This window comes from Linepithema humile, chromosome 5 (assembly GCF_040581485.1).
Source record: "Linepithema humile isolate Giens D197 chromosome 5, Lhum_UNIL_v1.0, whole genome shotgun sequence".
NCBI classification, from domain to species: Eukaryota; Metazoa; Arthropoda; class Insecta; order Hymenoptera; family Formicidae; genus Linepithema; species Linepithema humile.
Window position 1 is genome coordinate 25,195,753 of NC_090132.1, and position 14,643 is coordinate 25,210,395.

Sequence of the window (14,643 nt, forward strand, 5' to 3'; positions counted from 1 at the left end):
TAAATCTCGAAAAAGCATTTCACGTTGTCATACGCAACAAGCGCGCAACGTCGCTTTGATAAAAAGGAGACGGAACACGTATGTCCACTCGCTTCTACAAACTGAACGACGAAGCGCACACGTACGTGTGACGTCACGATTCTCGTTTGTGTGCGTGCTTCCCCTACCGCGGTGCTCGGGTGCTGGCCGGCTCGAGTTTGCATCACTGCCCGGTAGGAAATATCGCATCTTTGCTCCGGCCAGTCACTAGACAACCAATGTACTGTCAGTGTCACGTGCATCGATATTGACACGTGCATAATGCATACCTCGCGCGACGCGGCGGACTCGGCACTACTGCGAATGCCGCAGAGATTTGCGGGTCGCTCTATTCAAGCAGTCAATCGGTCCGCAACAAGGGTATTCGCGCATGCAATCAACATTCGGACGCAGCGATGAAATGGAGACTTACCGTGTCAACCTATCGATGGCCGACACACCGATGATCGATGACAAGCGTGGAATATCCAGCGTCATGTGGAGCTGCTTGAGTAAAGAGATGCTGCTCGACTTTTACTTCAACGTCGACCGGATATTCTATCGGTGAGTGTGCAACGTGTGTACCACGGGAAGAAAAACCTCCCCCCGGAAGCCCGGACGGACACGCACGTAACGTAACACATACCGAAAGGAAAAGATCCCCTTGCAACCTCCGCTCGATTCCCGCCATCGGAGAATGTATTGTTTATTATTTACACCGTATTGCTTTTCATTCACCGCGTTAATTGCGGAGTTCCGAACTCGGAAAGTCTGTCAGTTTCGGTTTAATATCTTGTCTCAGCTTTAAAATTTTATTTCCTCTGAAAATTCAATGTCAATGTCAATGTCTATTCGACTTACTCCAGTCTGAATCTATATTTATTTATTTATTTATTCTGTTTTGAGTTCAGAATGTAATATAAACAGCTGAAAGGAGCGAGTTTGAAACAAATATAGTTAATTTATTGGTGTGTAGTAATGCTATCGTAAATCTACTCGGTTGTATGTTTATGCATTTTCTATTGGAATGATGCTTTCAAATGGATGCACATCCATTTTATTTTAACATTTAGAACATGATTCCTATAATGAAATCTAGAAAATACGACTGAAGTGAAAGTGAGTAGATATTTTTTAATCACATTCTTATTAATAATACTAATAATAATAATTCTTAATAAATAGATTATTTTCTACAATTTTTTAAATAAATTTTATACCAAAAAATTTCTGACACCTTTAAGGTTCATTGCAAAGGCGTTGAACGTCAAAAGTCTGAAACTTAAAAGCAAAAATCGACTTTAAGTAATAAGGAGGAATGATTAATTACAGATCAGATAGGTCAGTCACAAGGGAACGTTCACAAGTGTCCCCCCTCCCCGATTTGATTCTCCTTGAAATATGTTGTAAAACATACAATTTGAGGAGACACGTATTTTTTTATAGCGGCTCTAACTCAAATTTAAGGGGTGAAACACCCCTTTGAAAAAAAACGGTTTTTTTCTTTGTGTGTAACGGTGTCGCCAAAACCGTAGGAGATATAAAGAAATGTTTCAAATAGAAGTAATATGACTTGTAATGGGTTTTATAATTGTGTAGTTGGATTTTCAAAAAATGTTATTTTTTTAATTTACCCTCACCCTTATTATTTTTTTGAATTTCAACATTTTTGTAATGACAAAAGTTGTAGCATTTTTTACGCTGAATTCAACCATATATGATTTTATTATATTCCGAAATCGCATCTTTCAAAAATGAGTCATCAGTATCACATTATATGCGTCGCGCTGCATGACGCATTGTTTATACCGCACTTGTGTAGTGCATAGTCGCAAAATAAATATAAAAATGACATTTTATTACATATTTGGGGAAAAAAAAGTTTACTAAAATTGTTGCTAAAGCATCCCTTTCACATTACATTCTTATAGATAATCGCTGCATTTCGTGCGCAGCGCGTGTCATATGCAAGTTAGCTATACATGTGTATATAAAATGTGAATATTATTTAATCATAAATTAAGAAAAACAAGTATAAATATATTATTAATTTGAAAACATCACGTTTGAGAGACGTGATCTCACACGAAAAGGTTAAATTATTTAATTATAAGTTAAGAAAAACAAGTATAAATATAATATTAATTTGAAAACATCACGTTTGAGAGACGTGATCTTACAAGGGTCGTCTGAAAAGTTTTGAGCCTCAATACGAAGATGGCATTACTCGTCAAAACCATTTCGGTATTACAATCGCACATGCTTTGAAAGATAACTGTGAAAATTGTAAACATTTTGTACGCTCAGTTATTGTTTGACGGTCATTTGTGCCAGTCGATGTCAGTAATTTCGTAAAAATGGAAAAAAACAAATATTATGCCGTAATTAAATTCTTGCATTTGAAGGTAATACGCCTACGGAAATTAAACACAACGTCTAACTCGGCTTTACTGACATCGACTGGCACAAATGACCGTCAAACAATAACTGAGCGTACAAAATGTTTACAATTTTCACAGTTATCTTTCAAAGCATGTGCGATTGTAATACCGAAATGGTTTTGACGAGTAATGCCATCTTCGTATTGAGGCTCAAAACTTTTTAGACAACCCTTGTAAGATCATGTCTCTCAAACGTGATGTTTTTAAATTAATATTATATTTATACTTGTTTTTCTTAACTTATAATTAAATAATTTAACCTTTTCGTGTGAGATCACGTCTCTCAAACGTGATATTTTCAAATTAATAATATATTTATACTTGTTTTTCTTAATTTATGATTAAATAATATTCACATTTTATATACACATGTATAGCTAACTTGCATATGACACGCGCTGCGCACGAAATGCAGCGATTATCTATAAGGATGTAATGTGAAAGGGATGCTTTAGCAACAATTTTAGTAAACTTTTTTTTCCCCAAATATGTAATAAAATGTCATTTTTATATTTATTTTGCGACTATGCACAACACAAGTGCGGTATAAACAATGCATCATGCAGCGCGACGCATATAATGTGATACTGATAACTAACTCATTTTTGAAAGATGCGATTTCGGAACATAATAAAATCATATATGGTTGAATTCAGCGTAAAAAATGCTACAACTTTTGTCATTACAAAAATTTTGAAATTTAAAAAAATAATAACAAGAGGTGGGGATAAATTAAAAAAATAACATTTTTTGAAAATCCAACTACACAATTATAAAGCCCATTACAAGTCATACAACTTCTATTTGAAACATTTTTTTATATCTCCTACGGTTTTGGCGATAGTTACACACAAAGAAAAAAACCGTTTTTTTTAAAGGAGTGTTTCACCCCTTAAATTTGAGTTAGGGCCGCTATAAAAAAATACGTGTCTCCTCAAATTGTATGTTTTACAACATATTTCAAGGAGAATCAAATCGGGGGAGGGGGGGACATTTGTGAACGATCCCTTGTCAGATAAGCCCGGAGCATCTTGCTCGTCTTCGGAATTCTAAAGCAGACGAATCTTTAATTCTCATATTACACATATTTCATTTTTATTATGCACCAGATCAATACAGGCGCGCGCTACGCGCGCGCTATTTAGCTTCATATATATGAAGAAAATACAATTTACTAAAAAAACATTTAACAATTTATATGCGAAAATTAAAAACATTTATTTCACTTCTTCCTTAATCTAACTTATCACTTGACATTCCTACTTAATTTATCGTGTGGTTGTTAGTGTAATGTCGCCAATCCTGACACGCGCCCACATCTCGCTCTCCTTTTGCTTTAATTATTACTATTTCACTCATCTCTTCTTCCCTCTCTCCATCTTTTTCTTTTTCCCTTTTCTCTCTCTTCCTCCTCTCTTTCCCTCACTTCTCATTTTTTCTACGAGAAACATTTAATCATAGCTCTCTACCAATAAAGGCAGAAAATATTTTTGAATTTTATATTGAATCAGCAGATATCCGGAAGAAACCCGGTATCACTTTGCTCTAATAATTCTCTCTTATTATCTTTTACTCTCTTACCCAAGGAAATATTTATTATTTTATTCTATCTCATTCTTAACCATTCTTTTTCAAATAATCTCATTTTGTCTTATTTCCGTCTTATTTCCTCGAAATCTCTATTATTCTAATAATTCTTTCACAATCAATATTATTCTCTCCCATTCTCTCTAAATTTCTGTTATTCAGATAATTCTCTCACAATATATAATTTAACTTTTCTATTTTTATTCAAGGAAATATTATTTACTTTATTCTATCTTATTCTTAATCATTCTTTCATAATCAATCTCATTCTCTCTTATTCTTTATCATTCTTTTTAAATCTCTATTATTCTAATAATTCTCTCAGAGTATATAATTCAGTTTTTTTAAATTCTCATCCAAATTTTTTTATTTTATTCTATTCTTTTTTCATTTTTTACCATTGCTCATATATTCTTATCTTTCCATATCCTATCCAAGCTTTTTTCTTTCTCTTTCTTTCTCGCTATCTCTTCCAGTTTCTATCTTATTCCTTTTTTCTTTCATATCCAATCTTTCATAATTCTTTCTGTCCTGTTCTTTAAATTTTTCTTTTTATTCAGTATTTCCCTTCATTGCTCTTCATTCCCCAGTCTTACTAATACCGTCTTGCTTCGCTCTTTTACATTTTCTCCTGTTCTTTGTATCTCTTCTATATTTATCTTTGTTGCTACAATCTTAAGCACCTCCTCTTTCGCCTCTTTTCTTTTCCTTTCTATCCTTTTCATGAAATTGTTCTTTCTTTCTCTTCCCGTTTTTTTATGTCCATTTTCCTTTCAATTTCTTTTATTTTGTCTTCTATTCTCATACTTTCCCCCCTTCTCCTTCTGCCTTGTTTTCTTCTATTCCTTCTTTCCTTTTCTATTCCAATTCTTCTACTTTCTTCTTCAACCTTAATACATTTCCTCATCTTTTTCCTCTCTTCTTCACCTCGTATTCTTTAAATTTCTTCCTCGTCTCTTCTATTTCCTCTGTCAACATCTTTTGCTTTCTGATCTCTTTATTTATTTCCTCTTTCATTGTTTTATTTGTTTAAAATCTTATGCTACATCTTTTTACTCCTTGCATTTCCATTAAATCCTCTTCCATTTTTTCCCTCCATCTTTTTATCATCTCCCCCATCTCACTCTCCTCCTTCATATTCCCTTTTTCCAGTGATCTCTGCGTCTTTCTGCTTTTCTTGAATATATGTTTCCTACCCCTTCTTTCCCCCGACAACAAGGCCAACTTAGAATTTGAAAAATGTTGCACTACATGCACACTTTTTTCGATTTTCTGGCTATAAATATTTATTGACGTAACAATGAATATCATTCTAAGGGGTCACAAATTTTACCGAAAAAAAACAAAATGGAAAAGTGATAAGTGCATAATTTATTTATTGATTTATATACATACCTTTCTCTATTCATCTTTCCTTCTTTCTTCTTTATTTTTTTCTTTTTCTCTTTTTATCTTTTTTGTCTCTCCTTTTTTCTCCTTCTTTATTTTTATATTTTTTTCTTCTTTGTCTTTTTTCCGTTTTTCCTCTTTTTTTATCTTTTCCTTTACTCCCTCTTTTTCTTTTCTTTTATCTATTTTTTAAATAAAATTAAAGAAATGAATATATATATAAGTTCATTTCTCTAATTTTATTTATATATATACAGGGTGAGGCATCCAAAACAGGCCACCTAAATAACTTTTTTATTTTTAATAATAGAAAAAAGTGTTTTAGATAAAAGTTGCGTGATTTTAAGAGGATCATTACATAGTATATGTATATTTTTTATAACTGGAAGCGTTTTGGAGATTTGAAGGTCAACTTTAATTTTTTAAATGGAACTACTCTGATTTTTTTATATAATTTGATTCCTCGCAATATTCGGCGCAAAAAGTTATAAGGGTAGGATGACAAAAATTAATAAACAAATCAAAGTTGACCTTCAAATCTCCGACACGTCTTCCACTTATAAAAAAAAATACATATGTACTATGTACTACACTTATACTATGTAATGACTCCGTCGAAATCATGCAACTCTTGTCTGAAATACTTTTTCACATTATTAAAAATAAAAGAGTTATTCAGATGGCTTGTTTTAAATGCCTCACCCTGTATATCTGTATATAAATCTTATTTATCTTCTCTATTGGACTCTTCTCTCTCTCTCTCTCTCTCTCTCTCTCTCTCTCTCTCTCTCTCTCTCTCTCTCTCTCTCTCTCTCTCTCTCTCTCTCTCTCTCTCTCTCTCTCTCTCTCTCTCTCTCTCTCTCTCTCTCTCTCTCTCTCTCCTCTCTCCTCTCTCTCCCTTCTTCTCCCCCCTCTCTCTCTCCCTTCCCCTCTCTCTTCTCTCTCTCTCTCTCTCTCTCTCTCTTCTCCTTCTTCCCCACTCTCCCACTCTTCCACCAACCCTCTCTCCCTCTCTTCTACCCTTTCTTCCTCTCCTTTCTCCCCTCCCCATCGCTCCCATTGACCCCTCCCCCTTCTCCAAATATTAGTTAAGGGGGAAGCCTCGTATGAATCGCTAAAACAAAGGTGATTTTTAAGAATTTTTTTTTAAGAAACAATGCAACGGATCTTTTTAAAACTTTTTAGTGTTTTATAACATATATTAAAAAGTAAAAAAAAATTTTTTTTGTTTAAAAATAATTGATTATAGAGCCACTATAAACAAATGTTGACGCAGCCTCGTCACTGGAGTTGTGAATTGGCGGGAGTTGTAGCGTCTTTTGCACTCGTTTAAAACCAAAAAAAAAAAGTTTTTCTTTTCTATGAAATTATCTAGTCGATGAACCTAAAAAATAAGTAAAAAGTTGAAAATTGAAAAAATGGCAACACTTTAAAAAAAAATTGCGATTTTGACCCACAAAATGTCACCTTATTTATGCAATAAAAATTGTTTAAATTAATTATTTTACTAATTTTATAGGTTTATCGACAATTTATATTATTAAACTACATGTATACACAGGGACAACTCGATTGATCGAATAGTTTTTGAGTAATCTTTCCCGCCAATTGCCAAAAACTGGTTTCGAGAAAAACGCGTTTAAAGTTTTCGGTATTGAAAAGTAAAAAAGAAAAGTGTAACAACAAGTTTAAAACTGAGGCTCCGATTTCCTGCTTCTTCGAATTTCACACTTTGCTTGCACTCTCCAAATTGCACTCTCAAATAAGTACTTCCGAAAACGCGCCAAAAACAGTTACAAATTCTATAATCTTATATCTTATGGTACCGTTGACCAAGCGCCCTGCCGCGCGCTTGTATATCTGCACGCAAGAAATAGGCTGTGGACTCCTTAAAACTTCGAATTTTGTTTTGTAACTTTGGGAATATATTTTCTACATGGATTGCTATTGATTAAAGCAAAAAAAAATTTTTCAATTTTTTTAACCGGTTACACGAGGCTCCCCCCTTAACTTATCGATTACTGTCTCACGATTACAGATTGAATTTATATGATTTAATGCATAAAGTGTTTGGCTGGCATCGAATTGAATTTTAATAATAGTTTTTTTGACGAACTCGAAATCAATGCTTTACTTAGTTTATTTGTACTTCTATCAATTTTGTGTTACAATTATTATTTCTTATTTTTAAAATTGCATTATATTTTTATTTAATTTTTTCTATTTTTCTATTTGTGTATTTTTCAGAATCGGATATAGTATAGCCACAAAACCATGGGTTTGGTTGATGATATCCGTGTGCCTAAATCTTGTCTGTGGTTTCGGATTGTTGCTCTGGAAAGAGGAGGTCGACGAAATCGAACTTTTCATGCCGGTCGGTTCTATATTTCGCAAAGATGCCGTCTGGGTAAAGGAGCACTTCCGAGACGATCTCAGACACGAAAGTATCCTCGTCACTGCCACCAATGTGCTGGATCCTAAAGTGCTACGATCGGTACATAAGCGACCATGAATTATACGTGTATCAACGAAAGTTTTTTTTGACATTAATCACACGATTTTCCTCGGGATAGTCAAGCTAATTATTCATCACATTTGTTTAAAATTTTCTCGACAAATCATAATTCTTAATTCTTTAATTTTCAAGATCAATCACTGATTGTCGAGCATCATTCTTATACATTTTTTCCATTTAAATAAAATTTACTATATACATTATATTAAACGAATGATTTAATTCTATTGCTCATGACTGTTATTGATTTTTATAATAATTGTGTAATTAATCATTTCAATCTGGTGAAGAAGCACGTTATAAATCGTCCGTTTGGATAATGATTACATCCATAATGATCGATAATTAATTACAGATAAGAGACATCGAAAAAGATGTGAAGAGTATAGTGGTGAATAATAATTCCTGGGAAGATGTGTGTGCAGGGTAAATATTTTTTCTTTATACGTGAAAATATCTCTCTCTCTGATCATTCTTATATATAAATTTATTGAAATGTTTGCAACATATTACAGACCTTTTACATGGTTCCAAGAAAATGACAAATGGGAAACGATGAATAAAACCGAGTTTCCCGAGGAATATCTACCAATTATAAATAATACAATGATGAAGGAACCTTGTGTCCAAAAATCACTTCTAAAACTATGGCAAAAAGACGGTGGAAAAGATATTGATAACTTGACAAAATTAGAGATACTAGAGGACATAACTGCAACTATGCAACATACGTGAGTATCTGAAATTTTGTATAACGAAATCAATGTAATCAAGTCGCTCAGATGATAATAAAATTTAATATAATTTGTAGCATAATATATTTTATTTTTTATAAGGAACAAGAATTTGATGAAAAAAATGAGCTTTCTATTATATTTCCGAATAAAATAGTTAAACAAATTTTTTTTTAAAGATTTTAATTCTGCAGTATGCAATTACGCGATAAACATCGCGTACAATTGTACGCTTCATTAATTTTATTATTATTACCTTTTTTAACTCTTTTTTTTCTCAATTAAACATCACACGAGGTTAAGATAAAATGAAACGTTACATTAATTGATGTATCTTTTTATTCCTTTTTTTACATATCAGTTTGTTCTATGCAGGAATACTAAAGATATACTTTCCGACATTGCGCCGTTGCTGGCGGGCATCGAGTACGAGGAGAATGGACAGGTGACGAGTGCAAAAGCGACGATTTTGTACTGGGTGCTGAAGAAGTCCAATCCGCACTCGCCGGAATGGGAAGTGGAATTCATCAATAGGGTACTACATTCGAATCGTACTCTTCCGACGGGTATGGAGATCTATGCGATCACGTTACGTAGTTACGACGATATGTTGCACGAGGTGGTCAATAGCAATATGACCGTGCTTTTCTGTGGCATGTCGCTGATCTCGATCTACGTGATCGTGATGATCAGTCGTTGCAACGCGATGCAACAGCGGATATATCTGTCCCTGATGGGGATCTGCGTGGTCGGCCAGGCTCTTCTGTCGTCCTACGGGCTGTGCTTCTACATGGGATTTATGTACGGGCCGGTGCATCCGATCCTACCATTCCTGCTACTCGGCATTGGTGTCGACGACATGTTCGTCATTATGCAGAGCCTCGAGACCATGTCTGAGGCGGACAAGACTCTAGACATTCCTGCTCGCATCGCGAAGTCCATTCAAGTGTCAGGTGCGACTAAGTTTTGGCGAGCTCAAAGAGGACGAAAATAATTCTTGCTACACATACCGTCTGTAATTAGTTTAAAAGTGCGGAATGTTCAAACGGAGGGGCTAACAGAGCTCATCGTTCATATTAAGACCGGACACGTGGCACATCTTGCGTATTATATTAAAACTATATTAAAATTATATTAACATTTTAATTAATGCCATGCTTATGTTTGCAGGTATGTCCATCACTGTGACATCATTCACTAACATGGTGGCTTTCGCCATTGGCATGACGACGGTGATGCCGTTCCTGAAATCTTTTTGTATGTTTGCCGCGATGGGTATATTGTTCCTCTATATCTACGAGATCATGTTCTTCGTTAGTTGTCTGGTGTTCGACGAGAGGCGACTGGCAGCGAAGAGGGACGGTTGCTGCTGCCAGCCGCGTCCCAATTGGCGACCAAACCAGTGCAGCAAGCAGAACTTCCAGCGATTTGTCTTTGAGAAGTACATCGGACCTTTTGTTTTAAGGACGTCAATGAAAAGAATCATTCTGCTGCTTACCGCAGCCCTGCTGTGCATCAACATCTGGGCCATATTTCAGCTGCAACAGAACTTTGATGCGCTCATGTACTTGAATCAGGAATCTTACCCAATACAGTTTAACAACAAACTGATGAAATACTTTCCAAGATACGGCAAGAACGTCAATATATATCTGACGGGCGTGGATTATTATGAGGATCGCGAAGCGCTGTTTCAACTAGTGGAGAATCTCAGACGGGACCCGTACGTCAATAATCACACTCTCGACCCATGGTTCGTAGCGTATGAGAAGTGGTTGAACATCACTGGTAAAGGTAATCTGATCTTGTTATAAAGAGACTTAGCGTGAATATTTAGTAAATAAATGCTGTTTATTATAATAATATGATACAATCTTCTATCAGCGCAATACATCGAGAATAAAGACGAGTATTACAATATGCTCACGGAATATCTATTATTCACGGTGAAAGGACAATCGTACATTCAGGATCTGAAATTCAGTAAATTACCGTTTAACGACTACAACATCACAGTACGTAAAATAGAATGCTGCGTCCTATGCATTCCGCAGATGCGAAACACTTTTTCACGAGACGAATAATTTCAGACTTCGCAGATTCCAGTACAACACATTCCTATCAGCACAACGTCCGATCAGATAAGAGCTATGCAAGCAATCAGAGATGCCGTGAAATCGGTGAACTTCACTCACGGGCACGATTACATTGCAATTCACTCGACAGATTTAATAAGATGGGCGACAAATAAGGTAAAGAAAATTCTCTTTATTGAAATCCTTTTGAAATATATTGCTGAATAATTGTTGTTGCAGATAATTGGCGAAGAACTAATTAGGAACTTGAGTCTGGAGATACTGGCGGTAGGAATGGTAACATTGGTATTTCTTAGGAATCTAATCGCGTCATTTTGGGTGATGTGTTGCGTATTGTTCACACTCATCAATCTTTTGGGCTCCATGTACTTTCTAGGATTGACTGTAGAAATTTCATCAAGTATTACAATTTTATTGTGCGCCGGATTGGCGGTCGATTACGCCGCGCACATCGGATTGGAATTTATACGTTCGAGCGGCAGTAAACAAGGTTATTTTTATTCAGTAGATTTCTAAGAATTTAAATTGACATTAGTTGACTAAAAAAAATTTATTGTTATAAAAAAATTAGTTAATTTATGATTGATACAATTATATGAATTTGTTGCAGAGCAAATGTGTCCTTAAATAATAGCTTAAAGAGTAGATTATTATTACTCGAAATTTTAAATAATACAATTCTATTATGTATTAAAATTTTGTTTATTTTGTTATTCTTGCAGAACGAGCACTGACAACATTCAGCGTTATTGGACCAGCAGTATTGAATGGTGGTTTGAGCACATTTCTTGCCTTTGTCCTGCTAGGCTTTAGCCGGGCTTATCTTTTTACGACATTCTTTAAGGTATGAAATCAATATATTTGAAAATACAATTATCGCGAAACAAAAAAAGACGAAAATGTATTATTTTATGAGTATATATACGTACATGTTTTATGTTGTTTTAGCTATTTACATCCGTAGTATTATTTGGTTTGTTTCACGGATTGTTGTTTCTGCCGGTAATATTGAGTTTAGCGGGACCTGGCGAGAGAAAATCAAAAAGCAAGCAAAAGAATCAAATTATGTAATATCAGAACGGCTATTATAGTGTTTATCAAAATGGAAAAGGTGATGTCCTTACAATTTCAATATATTATTAAACGGAGTTGACTAAAATAAATTCACTGTTTATTTTACTTTCACAGATATAGAAGATACGCTTGCTAAATAACATTTTAGGAACATTTTGAAAGGCTGCTTAGGAAAAAGTATTTTTGTAGACAATTTTGGAGCTGAAATTTGTATGACTGTGGAACGAATGCGCGTGTGTTATATTATGGTTATCAAGGTATGTTTTTTTCTCTTTTACTACGTCTTCCCATTACTTTATAAGAAAAAATTGCTAACTAAAGATATCTTTTGTACAAAAGAAAAGTTATTTATTTCGTTTATTTGTTACCAGAGTCCAGCCATCCTTATTCTTATCTTATCTCATATCTATTGTGCCATGACCTGTATCTATATTTGTTTCCTTTTTCTTATCCATGTCTGATTTCTCATCTTCATGCATATCCTGTTCCTCAATAGTATTAGTGCTTTTACTTTTTATTGACATGGAAACACAGGGATCATTAATGTATCAATCTGTATCTGTACGACACTCTTTTAACTACTAACAAACCATAAGTAACTTAAAAACTATTTGACGCAAAAAAATAGCTGCCTACTGGTATAGCAATAAAATGTTTCCGCAATGCGTTAAAATTTTACGTCAACGTAACAAAACGATTTCCAATTTTTTCCGGAAATTGACTGCTGACGTAAATCGTCCTTCGATTTTATGACCATTCTTGCATAGTTTCCGTTCAGTTAATTGTTCCGCGACTTTCTAAAACCGTTAATTCAATTGGAAATTCAGTATTCAATTCTATAGTGCACCTATCCACTTATTGACCTCAATTTCGATTGTACTTGTAAAACATATCACGTATGTGTTCACTTTATTGGCCGTCTCTCTACTTTCAAATCCAGTTCGATAACATAAAAAACAATTAATTGTGCAAAATATCATCAAATTAATATTTTCACATTTTGTTTCCGTATGATATAAAACATTTCCAAAATGCAGTTTAAATTTTTAACTAACAATTTCTCGTTAAAATTCAATATCTACTTGGTTTATGTAATTTTAATCTCATCATTAATTTAATTTATTTACGTCACTTGGAATTCAATGAGAACATTATTAGCAACAGAATTTTATTCGTGCAGCATAATTAATCACAGTTGCTAAATTAAGAACTAATTTTTTTAGTTTCTTTGATTTAGTTTCAAATGATAGACCATTAATTCTAGATTTATTAGGTCCTTGAATAAGTTCTCGCTGTTTCTTAAAAGATGGCGTAGCGGCACTCTGTGCATGGAATTTCGTACGGAAACGCATCAGCTAAGTAGTACTATATGTAACCTCAAATTCTAGTAGATACAGTTTACCACAGTGTCAACCACGTGTTTAATTACCTATTGCGAAAATGTCTACTTTTGTGCCAAATAAAGTGTTTTTGCGGGGAATTTTATTGCACTGCTTTATTCAAAAGAAATCTGCAGCTGAAGCACACAGAATTCTTGTTGAAACATATGGTGACAATGCTCTGTCGAATACGACATGCAGAGACTGGTTTAGGCGCTTTAAAAATAATGACTTTGACCTTGAAGATAAAGAACGTTCTGGAGCACCGACAAAGTTTGAAGACGAAGAATTGGAGGCATTGCTTGATCTAGATCCATGTCAGACGCTAGTAGAGCTCGGGAAAACATTGCAAGTAGATGCGTCAACAGTTTCAAAACGTTTAAAAGCGTTAGGAATGATCCAAAAGCAAGGACATTGGGTGCCGTATGAGTTGAAGCCGAGAGACGTTGAACGACGTTTTCTCATGTGTGAATTGCTGCTTCAACGGCATAAAAGAAAAGGTTTTCTGCACCGTATCATCACTGGAAATGAAAAGTGGATACACTACGATAATCCTAAGCGTAGAAAATCGTGGGGTAAGCCCGGCCATGCATCAACATCGTCGGCAAAGCCGAATATCCATGGTTCGAAACTTCTGCTCTGCATTTGGTGGGATCAGCAGGGCGTAATTTATTATGAGCTGCTTAAACCTAATGAAACTATCACGGGAGCTCGCTATCGACTTCAGATGATGCGTTTGAGTCGAGCTCTAAAAGAAAAGCGGCCACTATACGGGCAGAGACACGACAAAGTCATTTTGTTACATGACAATGCTCGGCCACATGTGGCAAAACCAGTCAAAACTTACCTGGAAACGCTTCAATGGGAAGTTCTACCTCACCCGCCGTATTCACCGGACATAGCCCCCTCGGATTACCACTTGTTTCGGTCGATGGCGCATGGTTTGAGCGAGCAGCGCTTCCATTCTTTCGAAGAAACCGAAAAATGGGTCGATTCATGGATTGCGTCAAAAGATGAATCGTTTTTTCGACGGGGGATTCAATTACTGCCAGAAAGATGGGAGAAAGTGGTCTCTAATGATGGACAATACTTTGAGTAAAGTTATTGTAAGCCTTATATTTTAAATTAATGTTTTTTTTTAACAAAAAAAACAGCGAGAACTTATTCAAGGTCCTAATATTATTAAGAAGATACAATTACTTTGCTCGGCATGTTTTTCACACACTTCATTCCGAATTGATGATACTCTTCTAACGACCAATTAAGCGACTAATTAAGAGTTATGACTATTTAATACATTCCCCTATGCGGCTTGAGTATTCCAGGCTACAACCGTGAAACATTAATATCGGCCACATATTTTTTTAAGGAAATTTTAATTTATGAACTTTATATGATATACATCTTCAA

At 34.8% G+C, this 14,643-nt stretch overlaps 1 protein-coding gene across 1 annotated transcript; it reads left to right on the forward strand.

Annotated features, from left to right (window-relative positions):
- Positions 1–218: 218 nt before the first annotated feature.
- LOC105679298 (patched domain-containing protein 3) lies at positions 219–13,334 on the forward strand. The gene is made up of 12 exons (XM_012379225.2): positions 219–582; positions 7,683–7,929; positions 8,306–8,376; positions 8,466–8,681; positions 9,060–9,637; positions 9,855–10,478; positions 10,569–10,699; positions 10,775–10,936; positions 11,000–11,270; positions 11,503–11,624; positions 11,729–11,891; positions 11,969–13,334. The coding sequence occupies exons 1-11, from the start codon at positions 410–412 to the stop codon at positions 11,849–11,851; spliced, it is 2,718 nt and encodes a 905-aa protein (XP_012234648.2). The 5' UTR covers positions 219–409; the 3' UTR covers positions 11,852–11,891; positions 11,969–13,334.
- Positions 13,335–14,643: the final 1,309 nt, after the last annotated feature.

What these genes read in the sequence shown, in the direction of transcription:
- LOC105679298 (XM_012379225.2), top strand. Translation starts at nt 410, where the DNA reads ATGCAATCAACATTCGGACGCAGCGATGAAATGGAGACTTACCGTGTC. An exon ending in ATCCTAAAGTGCTACGATCG is followed by an intron (nt 7,930 to 8,305) that starts GTACATAAGCGA and finishes AATTAATTACAG; the next exon opens with ATAAGAGACATCGAAAAAGA. An exon ending in TTTTTACGACATTCTTTAAG is followed by an intron (nt 11,625 to 11,728) that starts GTATGAAATCAA and finishes ATGTTGTTTTAG; the next exon opens with CTATTTACATCCGTAGTATT.